We start from the raw sequence: 19,912 nt of genomic DNA on the forward strand, positions 1-19,912 counted from the left end.
GTTTTCACATCAGGTTCAGGTTCAGGTCCGGACTTGTACCTGAACGTCTGAAACTTGGACCGTACCTGTACCTGAATTTTCTGTACCGGTTCCCCACCCCTAGTTAGGGCAGTGGGTTGTTATCATGATTGTGTACATTTGGTCATTTGTACAAGTTGTGTACATTTTGATCAATGAATGCAGTGGAAAATGAAACACATTTTATTCGTGTACCCACAAGGAAACCTATTATATATAAAAGAAACAGATTTTATTTCAAAAGGGTGCCACAATTTCACCAAGCTTTAGCCACCAAAGAGGTCACGAAAACACTATATTTCTACTAAAAACAGTCCATTAACCACTAACAGTTCATAACCAAAAAAGAAGTCAAACCCGATAATAGTATTCATTGTATCATATCACATTGATTAGACACAAGTTTTATGTACCACACTGATAACTTCACTTAGTCCTTGTGCAATTAGCCTTCGGGAATGATCTTTGAAATAAAACATTTAGTTATCCACTGTGTCTAGGGCGCGGAATCGGTATTGGAAGGCCTCCCACAACCTTTTACCGTCTGAAACGAAGTCAGGCACTCATTTTTACACCCGGGTGGAGAGAAGGAAGTGTTTTGTCTAGAGACAACATCGGTGCCATTTCAGGTGACTCGAAGCTAGGGCAAATGCGTTCTGGGACTAACACGCTAAAAATCTCGCCAGCAGATTGGCAATCAAAGCATATGAATAAGGTAAAAATTGCCAATAGAAGTAAATAATTTCGAGGGTTGCCACTAAGAAAATTTGGTGGCGATTCATGGCCACCCAAAGAATTTGGCCTTCGCGCAAGTGGGGAGGGGGGCTCTCTATTGAGGTTTTAGCCTTGTAAAGCGGGTGTGACTTATTTGCTCTTTTACGGATTTTTATCTTTTACCCTTTGTGTCTATACTTTAAGCTGATGTTCCCATGATAAAGTCAAGTTTCATTCAAATACAATTTGGGACGCAGCGACGTTGCCAACATACCACAGTCCAGAGATATACCAAGGAGGTTAAAGAAAGTGATTCTTTAACCTCCTTGGATATACCAAAGTAAGGTCTCAACTTTGACAAATGACAACAGACATCATCCCATCTCCGAATTTATTATGGCAAATGTGATGAGATACAATATGTAGCTTTGTGACAATATGCAAAGGAGCAGTCTCAAATAATATCGCCTGAAATGGTCTTATGACCCGTTCCAGCCTCGTTTTAGTGTATGACCCGGAAAATCCAAGATGGCCGCCACATCTGGAAATGACTTTCTGCGTACATTAAAGTCTTAATGAGTTTTGCATTACTAGTATTTGAGCTCATGTAAAGTTTGAGGTCGAAGAAATAGTTTCTGTATTAGATAACCAGGTGGCATAAAGGTAGATCAAATCAAAATACATTTTCACCGCTGCAAAGAAATGTTGATACGTAACCCATACGAATTTGAATATACATAAACAGTGTGAACGCCTTCTTATATGGCGTGCAGTTTTTACGTAGGCGTGAATGTGTGCTGCAGAAATGAATAACTCTTATTTCAGACATAATTCCAACTAAAGATATAACAAAGTGCAATGAAAAAGAAACACAGTTCAACTGAAACTATGAAAGCTTCAAACCAAACATGACAGCGACAATGAGAAAGATTAGGCTGCTATTGTCGGTAAAACAGCACGGCGACGTCACGTGTCACGTGGTCTCGATGATAGGTTACTGAAACCTTCTGTGGGATATTTGAAACCTTTCTAGCACAATTTTTAAGAATGTTTTTGAAGAAAATGTTAACTACATTAACAAACATGAATTTCCATGCTTTCACCAAACAAATTCATGACATGCTAAATACCTAATGCTATACGAGCGATCGCGATGATGTCACGGTGACGCAGTGGTAGGCAAAAAGCAGGTGTTTTCCAAAAGATTGATTTACATATCAACCAGTAATTTGAGCCGCTAATTTGAATATCAATTTTTGATCCAATCTACTGACGTCCTGGTAGGCAACAACCGTCCAATCAATACCCCGGATATAAACAACAACAGCGATCGCTCGTATAAGGACATGCTAAAAACGGAACATTGAATACTGAATATCAGTATTTTCCTTCACCTGATATTTTCAGAGTACTGAATGCCTTCGTAAGTTTTCATGCAAGTCTACTGTCAAAACTAAAACATTTCCTCCTTATACCTCATTTAACCCTTTTAGTACTAGCTAATCATCACCATAAAACTCAGTAATTCTTAACAACAATAAACAAAAAAAACATGTGCACAATTTCACCCAATAAAAAGCAAAATCCATGTTGATTTGATTACATGGATGACACTTGGGTGTGCATAATTTCTCATTCTTTTCCAAAGAAAGCATTTTTTTACCAAAGTTTAAATCGTACAAAGCAGGTGCAAAATGAACCAAGGAATGCACAAAATATCGGAAAATTTTACTGACATCATAGAATGTTATTGTCAATTCCAAGGTCAAAGAAGAAAGATGCGAAATAATGAAAACGAAAAAGCTTTTTTGTTTGGCATAGCATATTCTGTGTGTTATATCATTTTTCAGCCTTTGTGACCATCAGCTTCTATTCCTATTGAAGGCAATTGGGGGGGGGGGCTTTTTTTTATTTGTACGCTCGTGTCAATTCGTGTCATCCTCCCAGAGGATGTTATCTATATAATCAAATCAACGGGGCATAACGTACTACCATATTTCTAGACTTTTTCTTCTGAATCTAGATTGTTAGCCGTGTAAAAATCTTGCAGAGCTTTTGTCAGGATTCCAAGTTCATCCGCGTAGGTTTTTGCATCCCGAATCATCGCCTTTTCATCTCCTGACGCCACTTTCATTACGAAGTCGTGGTAGTACGGAACCGAGATGATCAAAGAAAGGTACCATGCGACGGCAGGCATCTAGGAACGGCTTGGTAGGGATGTCACCGTTTCCTGTCAGTTTGACACCTTTAAAACCAGACAGGAGCGTCTCGATTTCCGTTTGAACACCGCGAGTTTCTGTAGGGAGAAAGCAAAGAATACAATGCATTAAACTTTATTACCTTCGCCAGAATGGCAAGGTTATGCTTTGTGTCTTGTGTCTCTATATGTAGGTCAACAGCATATAACTAGAGTACCTGTGGATGGGCATTCCTGATATTTGGTATTTAAGTAGCAGTTACAGAGACGAAGGTCCTGTTCGAAAAATGGTTCACCTGGCATTTTCCGCCGGCACTGCAGCGAGGAGAGTGTGTGTGTCTGTTTGTTTGCGGACAGCATAACTCAAATTTTCCACCGCTATGATTTACGTACTTTCAATTTTAGGAGGTGCTCTGGTAATACATGTTAAAAAGTCTTTGCACTCTCCATAATAAGCCTTGATTATTTGGCGAAGGTATGTGTTTCGTGGAACTCGCTAGTTGTTGTTGCTATTTGGTGGGCCGACTACTCTCTCTTCGCAGCCAGGGGCTAGATTGCGAGATAGATTAATCTCCAAGCAGATCTTGTCACCAGGCATAAGACAGTACTGAGTATCATAAGCTGGGGAAGGAGTTTAGCCGACAGTGGAGTAAATTGGCCACGCGAAGTTCAATTTACTCCTTTGCCAGCTAAACTCCTTCCTCAGCTTATGATACTGTCTTATGCCACGCAACATCTGCTTGGAGATTAGGGATAGATCCCAAGAGTCTGGAGTCTGGAGCGGCTGCCATTCGGCGCTAGCTTAATAGGTGACCTCAATACTGCAGTAATTGACCCAGGTGCGGCCATGCATAGGACTGTAAGTTTTGATCCACTCACATTAGGATTATAGGAAGAATCCCTACTCTTTTCGATAAGTGTGGTAAGTGTATATTAATGCAATAATGTGAAAGATGAAATATTGAATGACAGAAATAATGGAAACGTAAGAATACTAGTGGTTTCTTGCGTCGAAGTTTTTTTTTCCATTCAATATTCGATTTTACAGTTCCTGCCACATGGCCAATTATATGCATTCTACCATTCTACCGAACGTAAACATGTACCAACCTAACTCAACCAGTTCCCGTTGACTGTGCAGTTTGTTGTTCTCCAGTTCATCTGCAGTCCGGAACGCAGAGTCGTCATCAGAGAGAGCCATGTCATCGGCCCACTGCTCTTCGCGAGTATCTGTAGAAATAAAGAATAAAGGAATTTTCTAATAAAGATGAACTGTAATTTCTATTTTTTGGGAAGTAAGGCTTTATTTAAAATGACTTCCACAAATACAGATGAAATTTCAACTTAACAAGTGAGGCATTGTTGCTATGGCTACAAAACTGCACGTTATATGAATTATGTGCGTCACCCTATAGGCTAGCCTGAGTACCATCCTTCGTAGTAACCGCTGGCTCAATCCTTTTGCTCGCTGGCCACGCGAAAGGATTGAACCCGCGGTCACTACCGTAGTACGCAGGATGGTACTCAGTCTACATTTCGACATTTCCGGACAGGCGCAGGTGACCCACTTTCAGCCTGATTAGGTATCCTTGGCCAAAGTGCCTGTAGAAATGTTTTATTGGGATATGTTTGGATTTTGGAGGTGCATATTACAGGTAAGGGCTGTAACCTCTATATATCGTTGAAGAAATCGATTTTTAGCGATATTTGTGGTTGCAGTAGGCTTTAGACGTTAGGTGTTTTGGTGTTGTTTACAGGCAGTGAGAAGGGGTCAAAAGGTCACCACCTATGTTTTGTTGGCGTGTAACATGATTCCGCCGTACTTTTTACCTTCATGAAATGTCATGGAATGGAGGTTATATTTTCTGTTATGTGTCTCTGTCTGTGTAGATGATTACTCGAGAACGGCTGGATGGATTGGTTTCATACTTGCTGTGTTGGTGGGGTGTGATGAAAGCTCGAATCAATGAGATTTTGGGAGCCGTATCTGTCGTTATAATCGATGTAACAATATCAGAAATCACCCCTATATTTGAGATATATTGGTACAGGCATCGTGCTTTATGTGTTTGTTAATGGGCTTAGCTCCAAGCAGATGGTGAGGTGACAGCTGTTTGGGGAACCCCGAGTTTTTTAAATATGATAATTAGTTTTATTTATGTCTGCTTAGGATATCATGGAGATGTGAAGCGTAAGTATAATTGTAAGAAGTTGAGGTACATTTAACGATAATGCTAAACAGGTATGCATGTCTCACATACTGTACTGCTGATTTGAGTGACATGGTGATTAAAATGCCATTAGGTCCTCTCATCTGGGTTGGGTGTCAGAAGTTTTATGGGCGAAACAGATGTTCTGATTTTGTTACGATAAGGGACAGTTGTTAGTTGTCTCTTTCGTAGCCAATGGTACTTGTTTTTTAGCAGACGGGGTTGGCGCCAAGTATTCATCTTACAGTTGGTTTGGGCTGTCAGAGGAAAGTGTGCATCTCATTTTTGTACCGTGTGAACAGCTGATGTTATGACATATTGGTGGAAAATCAAATCACCATCTGACTAAAGTTCGCCACATCCCTTCTTCTTTCTGAGTTTCCCAACTTCCTCCCACCACACCGCTCTGAGGCACATAGTCGAACCTCAATAATGCTGACAACCTTAGACAGTTTAAATGCCAAGCATCAAGCTTAAGGAACACCACGCTACCATATGACGTCGACCTCTTAAACGCACATTACACAATTAAGTGTCACATTTTGATAATTACTAATCAGATGGACATCCTCTGTGTCATTAAATAAATACACCACTACTTTCCCATAACATTTATATTATATAACCATTACTCTCAAATACAACCGACTATAAACATACATACCATCCACAAAAAAGCAATAAATATTTCATGGAGGTATGAGGTCCCCGAACTCTAGTTCCTTTTCTTTTTGTCGTCAAATTAATCTTTAGAGGGCGGACAACCTTGCCAATGTGAGTTTTTTATGTTCTTAAACTCATGTAGTGATTTTTGACAGCCTCTTTCTCCCATGATTCCCATTGTTATTAAAGAATAGGCAGTGTAAATATCGCAATGTGGCCTACAGGTAGTCTATCTACGAAACAAAACTTATGAATTTTCGTTTTCATCTAAACTTTGAAACGAAAGTTGTCCCGTAGTTCCATAAAAAAGCCGCTAGGGAGCCAAAATGTACAGCACTACACCAAGAGCTGCCTAACACTCGCAAGCGTTCCGCTGCATTGCCTTACAAATCGACTAAGGGCGCAGTTATCTCCCCAGGCAATTCTTACCTGTGTCATTCACTAGACCCGAAAACCTGGTTGGTTGGTTGTTTATGTCTATGATGCAGGGGTAATCAGTCATTTTCGCTCCACCATACCGTGGGTATGATACGGAGTGAAAATAATGTTTTCGACACCTTTTTTCTTCTTCTTTGTCTTCTTCTCCTGTCACAATTGAAAAAAAAGTGGCCCAGCCGGACAGATTACGGACAGTTTTTGTCAATTAGGGGCAAATACACGGCTGGAGTGATATTTTTGGGAAACCGGGCCCTGGATTAATTCTAAGTCGAGGATAAAATCCGTGAGAACCTTTAGAAGGGGCCCCTCGGTATCCGGCGGACCACCGGGGCAAATTTATGGCTTCTGGCCCCGGCCGGGGCTAGACCCCCTACGAGCACCGGTACAAATGTGGTCAAAGACGTCTATTGTTGAACCTTCTCCATCTTTACTGCACCACTGTCAGGCAGGATATTTTATAGCTGTATCCTAGATACCGCTAGAGAGCCTCGTTGAAAGTACACAATTTGCTGACATATTTTATTTTGTTTCCCCCCGGCTCGCCACCTACGCCACGATGAGGGCAGCGAGGACGAAAGCACGGTTGATCATAGTTGGCCAATGTCGTTATTCCTGATATTCTCATCTTTAAAAACACGCTAGTGAGATACAGAGAGAAGAGGGTCTGCATGGAGGGTCCTGACAACGCTTTACGCTAAATTCGGGACGGTCGACAACGCTTTACGTTAAATTCACGAAGGCCGGCAACGTTTTACGCTAAATTCAGAAAGGCTGACAACGGTTTACGCTATTTAAAGATGTTGCCCAATTTTCCTGTCAAGTGTAAAGATGAACCACATACTAGAGTCGGCCTGAATGTTCTGTCTTGCTGTTTCTGTTATTGACTCAAATACAAATCAACGAGTAGATACATGTAGGTGTTGTTATGAACACACATAAGCCTACACAGGCTTTGACTCATTCTCAGGCATTCGGATGTAGGGATTAGGAGTGACCAAGTTAAGCCGGACAAGAAAATCCGGATACATAAAGAACGCTAAGTTACAAATGCCGAATTGGTGTTACCGATTTAAACGTTCTGTAGAGTACGAAACCACTACAATGCAAACAAATAGTGAAGATAAACGTTTGACTGCAGTTTTACCTGTCAATGCCGAGAACAGCCCGTGTAGATTTAGATGGTCTGGTATGTAGGGAGTAGGACTCGGAGCTGCCTTTATGCCTAAAAACTGGTTAGACCGGTGATTATGAATCACGAATGAACAGACTGAAGGAGATAACAGCCTTTTGCATATGTAACTATAGTAGTCTGTCCGTAATTAGATGGGAATTTTCAGCAGCTTAACGTATCTGGATAGTACTCGTGTTGAACGTTTTCATGTCACACAGTGACGTTACACAGGCCACCAGAAAGTTAAACCCGAAATGATAGGCATCTTTTGATTTATGATATTGAGAAAACTGTCACTGCAAGTGACCACCCGATGTACAGTTCAGTGTTTTGTGCAAGTAAATTACCAGTATTTGGTCACGGGGGGCACGACAATTTTGGGCAATTTTATGTAACATGGTGTAACTGATACTGTAAGCGACTGGACCCACAAATTTCGGCAACTAAGGCGTGGCCAAAATTTTGCAGGTCAAGCTTATCTCGCTAGGTGACTTTCTTCAACACAACCACTGATACAAACATGGCGGCGCCCACGTTTTTCTCAGCAATCGTAAGGACACGAAGATGTCCTCATTTCCAGGTAATTTATAGCTCTGCAAAATTCAATGCTTGTGTGGGAATATTTATTACGTGTCCACATGACGATGTCGTGTTTGTTTGGTGTCGCCATCGCTTTGAAAAGTGTAGATCCACAGTGCAAATTATGTTACGTTGTTTTAGTTTCTGGATGGGGAGGGGGGCATCATATAATAATAATGTCATGTACGATTTCAACCGGGATTTTAAGTAGAGTAGAGTAGAGACGACGAAAAAAACTAACATAAACAACTTAGAATAGAACGAAAGTACTTTTTTGGTTAGGCGGGGGTCGATCTAAAATAGCAACAAGTTCAATTATTTCCAAGATATCAGCCAAGACAAGTTTTTAACTTTACATCGCCCCTCAAAATTTCAAATTGGTTTTGTAAATCCGTGTCAGACACATTGTATTCAGCCACAGGCTGAGCGTACTTAATTTGAATTAAAGAGTACTTGGGGAGTTCAGCACAATACAGAATTTGCTTTTTGATGCGCCAGTGGGTAACTTTATCATATATGAACTAGCATATGTGTTTTACCTCCTTGCTTCGATTGATATCTGTCAGAAAATAACACTCATGTGGATTTAAGGACACTTTTAAGGAGTTCAAGACGAGCAGTTTCAACTGGAGCGAGACTCCTGCCTAACCGAAGAACTCTACTCTACTCTCTACTCTTTAACCCCACTGTTATCATTCATCCATGAACCTGCAGGGTCTCCAGGCCGTGCTCCGCCCACATATCCCAGCAGCCCCCACCACGTGCATGGTGGTCCGCACCAAGAAGCGGATGTTCATCCCGAAACAGGCGCGGCGCGAGAAACAGTTCCAGGAGGACCCGGTCGCAGCCATGAAGTCGCAAGGGATCATCCCTGACGAGAAACTGGACAGACAAGTCAACATCTCCTGCACACGTCAGTAAAGTTCCTGAGAACAGTATACAGTAGAAGGCAGATAACGGATTATCGCACACTTCTGATAATTCCACGAAATCACAAAGTCCCGTGGTGGTGGGGTCCAGCTTCGCTTTGTTGCAACATTCGGATACGAAATGCGCTGGCGAATTGGGTGTGCAATTAAGCGGCTTCTACTGAACTGGAAACCCAGTTAACCTAAAGGGGACATGATTTTGCAGTTGGTTAGAATGTGTTGTAAGTTTGTGGTTAAAGCAACTGTAGTAGTGGTTGTAATGCAATGGAAGATGCCACAAGTTGGAGGTTCATTTATTTTCATGGGGACTGTAAGGAAAGGGGGTTTTCCTTGTGTTTTAATAAAACAGAATTGTTTCAACCCCAAAATTAAGCTTTTATTTTAGGGTTTCAATAAAGGGAAGCAATTCTGTAGTACTGTGACTATCTATATGTATAAGTCAAACTCAAAAGCTGAAACTTAATCAAAGTCAAAGTCATTTGTGTCCTTTACATAATTGTACATCTAGCTGTGAATAAGGTATTTATTGACATAGTCTGATTGTAACAATCCTTCCTCCCTCCAGCGGAAGTGATGGATCCCTACATCCCACCTGAAGGAGACGGCAGGCAGTCGGTCCTGTCGAAGGAAGGAGCTGTACAGCGTCTTAGTTCTGCCAAGGCTCTCGCCACCTCCCAACTCAGGTATAGCGTCTTAGCTCAGCCAAGGCTCTCGCCACCTCGCAACTCAGGTTAGACACATGCACCTACTGGAAATGCAGGCTGAATAAAAGTTAACCAGAGCTATGTGGCTCCAGATGTCTTACTGGGGGACTATGGTGCGATAGATGTCGGTTAGCTGAGGAATGAGTCCACTCTACTATATACCTACTGTAAATGCAGATATGTTTGCTTTGGTTTTATGTTCACTGTTTTCACGGTGACTGCAAATTCAGAACCATGACAAAACTTTTTGTTGTCTTCTCCCCACCTACCCATACCATGTGTAGCACCTTTGCCCAGTTGCAAGATATTGCCTATGCTATCAGATGCATGATAACTGGTACCACTGTGTCAGTTTGTTGCAGCTTTTCTTTCAACATGATCAACCAAGTTACTAACTTTCTTTCTTTCTTGAACCTTCCACTCTCAGCATCAGGAAAATTAAGGAGTTTGACAAGGAGTTCAGCACTAAGACATTCGCAGGGACTGCTCAAGAGATCTACAAAGAAGCAAACAACTGTTTAGCTAAGTATGTGCTACTGCCACTCCCTGGTTAAGTTATCATTGTCCAGGTTCCTTGACAGACAGAAAAGTTAGGAAATTCTGGAATTGTTTTCATGAAAAAAATGTTTCTGGCATACCTACAGTACCTTATCCATTTTGTTTTCTTATCAAGTTACTTATAGTTCAGACTTCCAGGTACTTGCCACACAATTGTAACTACCCCATATGAATAGATATGATTATTTAGCATAACAATTCCTGTCTGTATTTATAGTCTGACTTTGATTGAAAAAAAGGTTATAAAACAACCTTTACATGGACTTTTTTCTTACTTCCAGTTTCAACACCAGAAACAGACATCGCCTGCATCAGCTGGTCACAGAGAAGTGCTACCCTGTAAGTCTCACTCCTGTGTCTTAAAAGACAATATGGACTTTTTCTTGAAGCCTAAGACAAGAGTATAACTTGATAATGATTTTTCATCACAATAAGATCTTTTTTCTAACATCTGGAATCGTCCAAATTTTGGTCAAGGGTGTTGATTGGACCCCAGACAGGAGCGAATTAAAGAGTGGGTTCAAGCACTCTTTTGAACTGGCGTTCCAACACCCAAAACGCCCTCCACACGCTTGCGGGAGGGCCTGTTGTAATTGAACAAGTGCTCTAGAACCCATTCCTTAATTTGCTCATTAACTGACGTCTTGAACATTGCATAACTTTCATCTATTGTTACTTTATTAGCATAATTCCACTACTAGTATATCGCTGCTTGTCTTATACTGTCTAACGTTACCCAAGTTTGCCATACATTGTACCCGTTCTACAAATGTTGTGCAAAAACTTTGACTGACTGACCACCAAAAGGTTTGAGTGTACAGTACCCCAGACAGGTGGCACCCAGGCAAGGGTGAGTATGGGAGCTCCAGTCTAAATAGGCTGATACTCAGGTAGGGTACATTACAGAATATGTCTGTTTTGTTCCACAGGACATGGTACGGGGTTTTAAGTTCCGAACCATCCGCTGGACGTTCCAGGAGTCCGTGGAGCCCCCAAAGGTCGTCCATGTACGCCACAACGACCTCATCTCCAAGGGCAACGTGTACGGGCAGGTCACGGTCAGGATGCACACCAGACAGGTCAGAGATCAAGTTACTGGTATAGATGGATAAGATAGAGGAACGATACAGGACTCAAAATAACACTTGGAAGTTAGTGTAGGTAAAATTGGAACTGTGCGGGTACATGTGTATTTCTGAAGCCTAAACTGACCTGTACCAAACCTGCACTGGCCTATGCTGTAGGTATTTGTTTCTTCCAAACTTGCCTTACCTGTTCTCAGTTGCATTCGAAATCTTGCTGTGTAACAGACTTAAGAAACACCTTAAAGACATTGTTTTTTATGTTGTTGAGTGATCATGAAGCAATCCAAAAATCTCATGAGTAGTTCGAGCAAACCTCATCATTGACAAAGAAGAGTATGTTGTATGTTTTCTTGTGTTTCAAATCATCCATCAAGGAGAGTTGATATTACAGGAGAGATTGATTTGTACCTAATAGATAAAACTTAAGACTGTGACATTATCTCTTTTTTTTGCATTTCTGTACTACAGACGTTGGCCATCTACGACAGGTTTGGTCGGCTGGAGTTTGGAGACGAGAATCTGGTGAAGGACGTCCTAGAGTACGTCGTGTTTGAGCGCCACCTGGTCAACCCCTACAGCTCGTGGCGCATGCACACCAAGATTGTCCCATCGTGGGCTCCTCCTAAGGAACCTGTCATTAGGTTTGTACTTGATTCTTTTTCCTGTTATAGTATCAAGTAAGGGTGGGTACCAGTACAGTGTACTTGGGACAAAACTGTTTTTTCTTGTTGGACTGGTAAAAATAGAATGGACCTGAAAAAATCAGTGGACCAAATGTTGGACCGAGTCAAAAATCAATGTTTTGGGGCTGTCAGATCCTAGAAAAGAACAAGAGCAAAGTAGAAGAGTGTTACCAGGCTTCTACAGTCAAATTTGGTCTAAAACAGATCAAGGCAGTTATGTTGTTTACATGAATATCTTTAAAACACAAATAGAGGTGGATACTCCACCAAACCTTTGTAGTAAAATGGAACATTGTTTTGAGTATTGCCCATTCATAAGTTTTCACAGATAGTTAGGTCCAGGTTCAGGTCCAGATCAGGACCTGATTCTCTGGACCTGAACCGTACCAGTACCTGAATTTTCTGTACTGGTACCCAGAACTATCTTGTCTTTCCCAGGACCATGTTCATCCCTAAGAGTCAGAAGAACCCGTGGGACCGTGCCTGGGACAGTGAGGATCCAGTACCTACGCCTAGCGAAGAAGCTGTTCGGAAATTCGAGGAACTGAATGAAGAACTGAACAGGAAAACTGGCTACAACTACGCGCCGACCGAACCAAAGGAAACAAAGGAAGTCACAACGACAACATGAAGAGTGAAAGTTGTTTCAGCTCCGTGTAAACAGAGTTTATTGTACATTTTTCAAATGCACATATAGTTGCCAATATAACAACTATACCGAAGAAGCTGTTCGTAAATTCGAGGAACTGAACAAAGAACTGAACAGGAAAAGTGGCTACAACTACACGCCGACCGAACCAAAGGAAACAAAGGAAGTCACAACGACAACATGAAAAGTGAAAGTTGTTTTGAACAGCTCCTTCTTAACAGAAGTTTATTGTACAGAGTTCAATCCACATATAGTTGCCAATAAAACAAAACGAAGTATTGAATCACAGTCAGAGTTGTGGAGTTAATTCTCATTTCCTGAACTGCAAGTATGCAATATCATATTTGACTTTACTTTATCTAAAAGTAGTAAAATGTAACCACAAGTCCAGACAAAAAGTAATATTGTGAGCAAATTTGTATAGTGTTGCAAGTTTAAATTTTCTAAATGGCAGTAATGGTATGCAAAATATCAGATGGCCCTGTACAACCTGGAATATTGGCATTTTTTTAGGCTGTGTTCTGGCTAGACAAAATAAAGGCTTTTCATATGTTTCTTTGTCAATAAAAAATAGCTGCATACACGTAAGTGGTTAAAGTTCAAAAGCTATCTGTATCAACGACATGCACACTATGCACACTGTATCTGCAGTCTGTGAAAAGTCCTTTCATGGAAGCTCATCTATGTTGGTAGTAATCATAGTACAATGATAAACTTTCTTCCAATGAAAGGGTATATGCAGATGAAATTTTCAATGACTACTGTCGCCTTCTTCAAGATCAATACTGATGACCAATCACTTCAGAGTCTACAATCTGAAGTGATTGGTCGTCATTGATCCCGAAGAAGGTAACAGTGGTTGCCGAAACTTTGATATGTGTATTGGGTATGTGCACAGGGTATATGTGTTGGAAGAAAGTTTAGCACTGTACTATTTGAGAAGTCCCTTTTATGTGAGAAGACCATCATATCTTTTTTTCAAAACATGGTCTAAGTACCTGCCTGTGTCCATTCCATATCTTGAGCAGAAATGGCGCGTAATTCGCACCTCCATGCTCCATTTTGTGCTGGGAAAACTTAGCGGCGTTGTGCTCTTACTATCACAATATCTTGTGGTCACCCTTTGGATTTTCCGAAACGCCTCAAGCTCTTCTTTAAAGTCCTGTCCGCCTTCCTCAATCCTCTCCCAAAGGGTCTTGTTAAAGTATTGATAAAGTGCATAGTCGACTTTGCTGATTTTTTTATGTGCATCTATGAGGTTCTGTCTTCTATCCATCTTGTAGGGATAGACTGCCACATTGGATGGATAGTAAACGATGTCCTGAAATTCCCAACACATGGCGCGTTTCAGAAGCACGAGAGATTCCTCAAAATGTTCCAAAATCATTACAAAAATAAACTCTTCTTCGATGTACTTTATGAATTCTTCCATGTAGGTTGAATTTTCCCATTGCTCCCTCGGATAGCCGAGATCGTGCGCCATGAAGTTTCGGGTCACGGAAATGCCGTCGGGAATTCCCGTCCGAACCTTTCGGACTTCTTCTGCTCCCGAAGTGTAGATGTCGTCGTAGGTCTCCGGCTGTCGGAAAAACTCTTGTAGGACGTCGCTGTTTTCGGGAATACCGAGTATTTTCGGTAGGAGATGATACTTGAAGGACGACTTGAACTGTTCGAAAGGTTCTCTCAAGATCGTAACGTAAACCGTGTCTTTAGGCATGATCTTTGACATCGCTGGTTTGTTGAAGACGGTATGTTCACACATGATGTTGAACGTTCCGGATTTAGCTGGTCGGTAGATGTCTTTGGTGATGGGGGAGGGCCATCCAAGGTACCTGTTGAGCGAGAAAAAAATTTTTAATAGTCTATCATGAAAGTTCCATCTGAACATTGATTTGCTCATCACTTTAAGGGGAATTAAACTGTTCCTCAACACCCCCAAGTTGACTCACCAGAATTTTATTAGCATTATGCAAGGCGACTTCCAACAACCCATTGCTTACATGATTAACTGATAAGTCCTGTGTTCAAAACAATTGTTAAGTCTTGACTTAACAATCTTGGCGGACAACTAAAAAGGTACAAAATTACGGTGAGTCAATTTTGTTTTAGTGGAAAACAGTTAAATTTCTCCATAACCTTACATGGAACTAAGACAGAATTGCTGCAATATCATAGTCTTGGTGACGTCATTAGACAATAAATCAATCAAATTCTCACCAATCGTTGATGTCACCCCTTGGTAACACAAATTCCAGCATCCTTTCGTCGCCATAGCGATGGAAGAGTGACGTCATCGTTTCGCTTCCCGACTTATGCGTCTTGATGAAGACAAAGTTGGTCTTTTCCGCGCATGTGCGGACGGGCCTTGTTTGTGGCAGGTCTGTTTAACACAAACTGATACTCGATGAAATACATAAGTATGACAAGTTAGGCATATGTAATTTGTTTAAACAACTAATACGTAAATGTGGTGGTGCTATGTCTTGAAAGACTTTTGATTTCTTTTAAATTCCATGCGTGCTACGTCAGAAAATATATAATGTGCACGTGACTTAAGTCAAAACAAGAACTAATATACAGTGCAGTACTAGTTTCGCTAGAATGTAGAAAATCGTTTGTCTAGTTCATTGTTGAAAACTGATATGAACATTCTCAAATTCCTGATCATGATGATTTTTTTTTTCAAACAAGAATTTAGTATTATTCTGGAGCGGTGATGTTTGTTTTTCCCCAGCATAGAGAATCTTAGCCTATGTTTAAAATCTCGCATCAACGCATCCAATAAATGCAAAAATCCCTTTTCCAGTATAGACTATAGAGAACCTTTAGCCTATGTTAAAAATCGCGAATCAGCGCTATCCCGAAAAATAAACAACACTGCTCCAGACGTTTTTGAAGGAGGCTAAGTATGTATTACCTACCTAAAGGACAGGCACGTAGCTTCTCCATACTCAGTTGTTCTTCAAGTTCCTGAAACATCCCAAGATGAGTATTTCACTTAAAAAGATAACTAGTACATCCTTCCGTAACACCCGTATATCTACCTTCCGATTTGTCCGTAGCAAACTCTACGGTTTTTGGCAGCAATGATAATAGAAAAGCATCAATGATTATTAGTACGTGTCCTACCATTAGCATTTGTGTAATTATCACATGTACACCAATAATATATAGCAGAAGCTGAAATGCTAACGACCATGAACACTTTGCCATTGCTTTGACCGCTTACTGTTCGTGGCAGTCTCTTTACACCAGGCCTGGAGAAACTCAGAAAGCCAAAGTCTTTCCAAGAAAAATATGTACCTGAATTTTGACATTCAGTTGTCGGATTTTGCTCTCTTCGTCGTCTACTTGCCCCTTCTCTGCCACATTCTGGTCTTCACTGTAGCATAAATAAAAAATAAAAAAAGAATTCTGGCATTGTATCATAGCGTGCAAGATCTACCAACAATACATGAGGATAGAAAATACTAGTAACACACATATGTATACAATAATGTGCAGAAATTCTCCTTGCTTGTTTTTGCGTGTCATAACGTCAGTATGCAAGAATATAATACTGCACTGTTGATAGATTTTTGCCGAAGAAAGTTGCCAAGCTCCCGCCGCGCTCTCTCTGCGACCTGAAATTTGATAAATCGCTCAACGAATTGTACAGAAAATGAACGAATTTTTTTCATGCTTCTGTGTTGTTGTCTTTTCATTCATTTTGTGCGATCTATCCAGTATGAAATCAGTATGAAAGCGCAGCTAGCCTACGGTCAACCGATGCTCCGCCGGGTAGTTTGCGGGCTGTTCTTTCTCACTTTCGGGCGGGTCCGGGGCCCGGCAGAAAAAGTACTATATATAGAGAGAGAGCGGTTTCAATAAAGCACGGGCCCCGGGTAAGGCTAACGTCACATTTCGAGACCAGACCCCGCCCGGGCTGTTTATGGAAACGACAATACGGCAATTGGTATCTTTTTTATCACACTTTTCGTTCCCGAAAGCTGCCTGGTCGGGGTCCAGTTTGGAAATGTGACGTAAGCCTATTATGGTGAACTCTGCAATCTCTGATTGAAACCTACGTTGTTTGTCTGTCGAGGTGCCCCACACAGTACGTCAGGGCCAGGCAGGTGATGGTCACGGATGTTCCCAGCCCCAGCAGCAACAGGCGGAACCCGCACACCGCAGGCCGCCGGCTCATCCTTGGGACACGTGCACGGTCGTCACCTTCAAAAACGTCAAGGAAAATAATTTCCAAGCTGATCTTAAGCCGGGTTCACACGTTTATACGTCCGTATGGAAGTCTTAACCTCTACCAGGCTCCACAGCTTGGTTGCTGGAAAAAATGATAGGAGGAATTTGATAAATATAGCTAGATAACATACCAGAGGAGTAAGCTGTCCGAGGAGTGTGGTTTGCGACCAGCTTACTCCGTTGGTATGCTGTACGGCCTTTAATATTTGTCCAATTTCTACAGTTTTTTTTAGCTGCGTAACGTTATAGTCTGTGTCATCTTTAAAAAGAAACCGTAATCTGATTCGATCTGAGTCGACAAAGAATCTGTTTCCGCAGTCCGGGTTACCTTGCACTGACCCAGAGAAGACAAAGACTTAAGCTGAGCTTAGCACACAATACGTGTCTATACGGCACCAAAGCCATAGACAAAACATTGCAAAGAAACTTTTTGATGAGCCAATCTCACATTACCACACACACCACTCACATAGCCTTTCCATTTTGCTTTCAGGGTTTGATAGTTTGTCATAGAATGGAAGAGTATTTATGAGTGTGAATTGACCCCAACAGGTGACTGTATACATGTACACAGTTTTCCACTATTGTCTATGCTGTATAATTCCTGAACAACACAAAGTTCGCTAGGTTACCCTCTCTACAGATCTAGACCTACCTGTTATCATTTACCTTCACGGTACTACTTAGAGTAGAAGATATCAATAGTAAAATACTCACTGGCCGTAGAATCATACCTGTACCTGGTACCGTCACATGGCACCACGTATTTTACCTGCCACATGTCTCAAAGGTACCCTTACCTGGTGTACTCTATATCTTTACAGGGTCATGAGCCCATTCTTGTTGACCCACATGGTCATCCAGGGAGTGAACAATCTTCTCTCATAACCATCTAGTCTGGAAAAAGTCTCTCTACAATGTCACACAGAGTTACGAGTGAGGTGGCCACGACAGTTTTTTTAACGGTCCGCCATTTTGTTTTTGATTCACCTGAGTTCACATGACCTTGCGTGACACCTCATTGTTGTGTCAGGGTCCCTTTCACGTTAAGCGAGCATTACATAGCTATGGCTACTGGAGCCGTCATAGGGTGGATTGGTTACCATTGGTTAGAATTGACGTCTTTAAACTGATCTAGATGATACCCAGCACCAAGATATCACCTCTACCGAAATAATTGACGTTTAACAACAACAACAATAGCAAATATTGATACGTTAATAAACATATATGGCAGTACTACCTCGAGCTAGGTTTGGGTTGCTTTCGCAACATCACCTCTCAAAAGTCCACCGGGTGTCATGATACCGCCACAGCAAAAAAATTAGAGGCCTTCTCATTTGGATTGTGTTAAACATCTAGATATCTAAAAAAAGTGTTTATTCCTCATGGTTACTTATCATGCATTGGTACATCTCCCCAAGGACGTTATAACGCCCCTGCTCTCTCTGAATCACTTAAATGTATTTCTTTATGCGGGACATGTTATCGTGGCATCCGTTGGAATTTTTTCTATCAGAGTTGGTAACGTTAGTTATTGCAACAGGTGTTATCATCGGGCGGCAGTAGATGCGGTTGACCGCAAATTGGCCATGAATTTAGGAATACAGACCTCTCGGCTTACTCTATGTAACACAAACTCTGCTGTCTGGGGCTGTAACTGGCCAGATGTTGGGCGGGCTGCGCTATATAAACGAGATTCAATCAGACTATCTCTCGGCTCTGTGTCTTCTATATGCCTGTGCGCTCTCTCTGCCATTTGGCCACCGCGGAGTACGTATGTAGAAGCCATATATCTGCTCATTGCTCGTCCGAGTGTTGCTACTCTACAAGAGCGTCTAAGAAAACATATCTATTGTTGGCTTGCGGTTGATGAGAGGTTTTGTGATTTGTGAGTATTTGTCACATGGTTAATTCTCTTGTATTGTATGTTTTTGCTTATCTGAATAAAGTTTGAAAAAAAATCTCTTTATAAGTGCTTGGCACTACTCTGACTTTGTACTAAAAACATCTCTATGTCACTAGATACTATCCAAACTTGATTTTAGTATAGTTAGTTTAGTCGATAAGGAAGTGTGTAACAGGTAAATATGAATATCAAAATGGAACAGTACATAGTGTCACTGTTAATAGTCTCCGAGATCTCCTTTTGTTTGACGACTTCTCGGCATGGTGGATGTACATTGATGTAACTTAACATATCTCCCTTGGCCTGCCCTGTATTTCTTCTTATCAATATGTTGCAATTGTTCCTTGACAATCGACGGCAAAAGCAACGCCCACACTAAAGCACATACCTATATCCGAATTTAACACATACATGTATAACGCTCCATAATAACCGAACACGTGGCAACGAACTCTTAATCAAGTTTCAATTGAACACTTAAATCACAAATCCCTCTCGTTTTGCAAAATGTAACCACTGCCTCCAAAGAAGAAATCTAACCCAACAATAAATGCACTTTACAGTTGATTAGACATAATAGTGTTATGTACTCCTTTACTTTTGTAGCTTGAGAATGTTAATGCAATTAGCCGTCGGGCATAATTTTGCAAATAGATATCATTAAGTACGTTTACTTTGCCGGGTCTATGATCTGGTATTTTGAAGTAATAGAGACGGCATTAATGGATGCATTTTGCTCATTCATTGGGATCTATATAAGAGTAAAGCTATCAACTAAACTAAGCGAACCATAAGGTTAACACTACTTATATTCAGATCCCTGACGTTTCGGGCAAAACAAAACTTTGGCAACTTTAAAGATTTCTTATCTTTGATACCATACCATCATAGTATTACATAATTTTTCCTCGTCGGCATCTATTTTTAAAAGGTAGTCACCCTGATATTAGGAGCATGACCTGTACCACTGCGGCACTTCAAATATGTTCTGTTGACATGCCTCCCCAGTTATGTTTGTCCAGGGAATATACTAGGTAACATATTACGTAAATACCTGCGAACCAAACAAGTGGTGTTCTAGTTCTGTGTCCAGAAAAAGGCTCGCAGGGGGGTTCTGGTCTAATTTCGATCAACTGTCTTGCTTATATCGCTATACAGTCAAACCT

General features: G+C 41.2%; 3 protein-coding genes across 3 annotated transcripts; 1 reads left to right on the plus strand and 2 right to left on the minus strand.

Annotated features, from left to right (window-relative positions):
- Positions 1 to 2,843: 2,843 nt before the first annotated feature.
- Positions 2,844 to 6,336, minus strand: LOC118432782. The gene is made up of 3 exons (XM_035844402.1): positions 6,232 to 6,336; positions 4,040 to 4,159; positions 2,844 to 3,028 (listed from the first exon to the last, which is right to left on the minus strand). The coding sequence occupies exons 1-3, from the start codon at positions 6,302 to 6,304 to the stop codon at positions 2,844 to 2,846; spliced, it is 378 nt and encodes a 125-aa protein (XP_035700295.1). The 5' UTR covers positions 6,305 to 6,336.
- A 1,498-nt stretch (positions 6,337 to 7,834) lies between these two features.
- On the plus strand, positions 7,835 to 13,179 carry LOC118403249 (39S ribosomal protein L45, mitochondrial-like). Its single transcript, XM_035801853.1, has 9 exons — positions 7,835 to 7,991; positions 8,705 to 8,903; positions 9,485 to 9,602; positions 10,051 to 10,149; positions 10,463 to 10,520; positions 11,111 to 11,260; positions 11,735 to 11,907; positions 12,388 to 12,614; positions 12,821 to 13,179. Exons 1-8 carry the CDS (start codon positions 7,932 to 7,934, stop codon positions 12,578 to 12,580), a joined length of 1,050 nt encoding a protein of 349 aa, XP_035657746.1. The 5' UTR covers positions 7,835 to 7,931; the 3' UTR covers positions 12,581 to 12,614; positions 12,821 to 13,179.
- Positions 12,888 to 16,831, minus strand: LOC118403248 (galactose-3-O-sulfotransferase 2-like). The gene is made up of 5 exons (XM_035801852.1): positions 16,666 to 16,831; positions 15,902 to 15,980; positions 15,520 to 15,568; positions 14,816 to 14,978; positions 12,888 to 14,430 (listed from the first exon to the last, which is right to left on the minus strand). The coding sequence occupies exons 1-5, from the start codon at positions 16,782 to 16,784 to the stop codon at positions 13,548 to 13,550; spliced, it is 1,293 nt and encodes a 430-aa protein (XP_035657745.1). The 5' UTR covers positions 16,785 to 16,831; the 3' UTR covers positions 12,888 to 13,547.
- Between the last annotated feature and the right edge of the window lie 3,081 nt (positions 16,832 to 19,912).

Source organism: Branchiostoma floridae, chromosome 16 (assembly GCF_000003815.2).
Source record: "Branchiostoma floridae strain S238N-H82 chromosome 16, Bfl_VNyyK, whole genome shotgun sequence".
NCBI lineage: Eukaryota > Metazoa > Chordata > Leptocardii > Amphioxiformes > Branchiostomatidae > Branchiostoma > Branchiostoma floridae.

What these genes read in the sequence shown, in the direction of transcription:
- LOC118403248 (XM_035801852.1), bottom strand. Translation starts at nt 16,784, where the DNA reads ATGAGCCGGCGGCCTGCGGTGTGCGGGTTCCGCCTGTTGCTGCTGGGG. An exon ending in AACTGAATGTCAAAATTCAG is followed by an intron (nt 15,569 to 15,901) that starts GTACATATTTTT and finishes GGGATGTTTCAG; the next exon opens with GAACTTGAAGAACAACTGAG. An exon ending in GCTACGTGCCTGTCCTTTAG is followed by an intron (nt 14,979 to 15,519) that starts GTAGGTAATACA and finishes TGTGTTAAACAG; the next exon opens with ACCTGCCACAAACAAGGCCC.
- LOC118403249 (XM_035801853.1), top strand. Translation starts at nt 7,932, where the DNA reads ATGGCGGCGCCCACGTTTTTCTCAGCAATCGTAAGGACACGAAGATGT. An exon ending in AGTCAACATCTCCTGCACAC is followed by an intron (nt 8,904 to 9,484) that starts GTCAGTAAAGTT and finishes TCCTCCCTCCAG; the next exon opens with CGGAAGTGATGGATCCCTAC. An exon ending in TCACAGAGAAGTGCTACCCT is followed by an intron (nt 10,521 to 11,110) that starts GTAAGTCTCACT and finishes TTTGTTCCACAG; the next exon opens with GACATGGTACGGGGTTTTAA.
- LOC118432782 (XM_035844402.1), bottom strand. Translation starts at nt 6,304, where the DNA reads ATGACTGATTACCCCTGCATCATAGACATAAACAACCAACCAACCAGG. An exon ending in GGGTCTAGTGAATGACACAG is followed by an intron (nt 4,160 to 6,231) that starts GTAAGAATTGCC and finishes TTATTTCTACAG; the next exon opens with ATACTCGCGAAGAGCAGTGG. An exon ending in ACGGGAACTGGTTGAGTTAG is followed by an intron (nt 3,029 to 4,039) that starts GTTGGTACATGT and finishes TTCTCCCTACAG; the next exon opens with AAACTCGCGGTGTTCAAACG.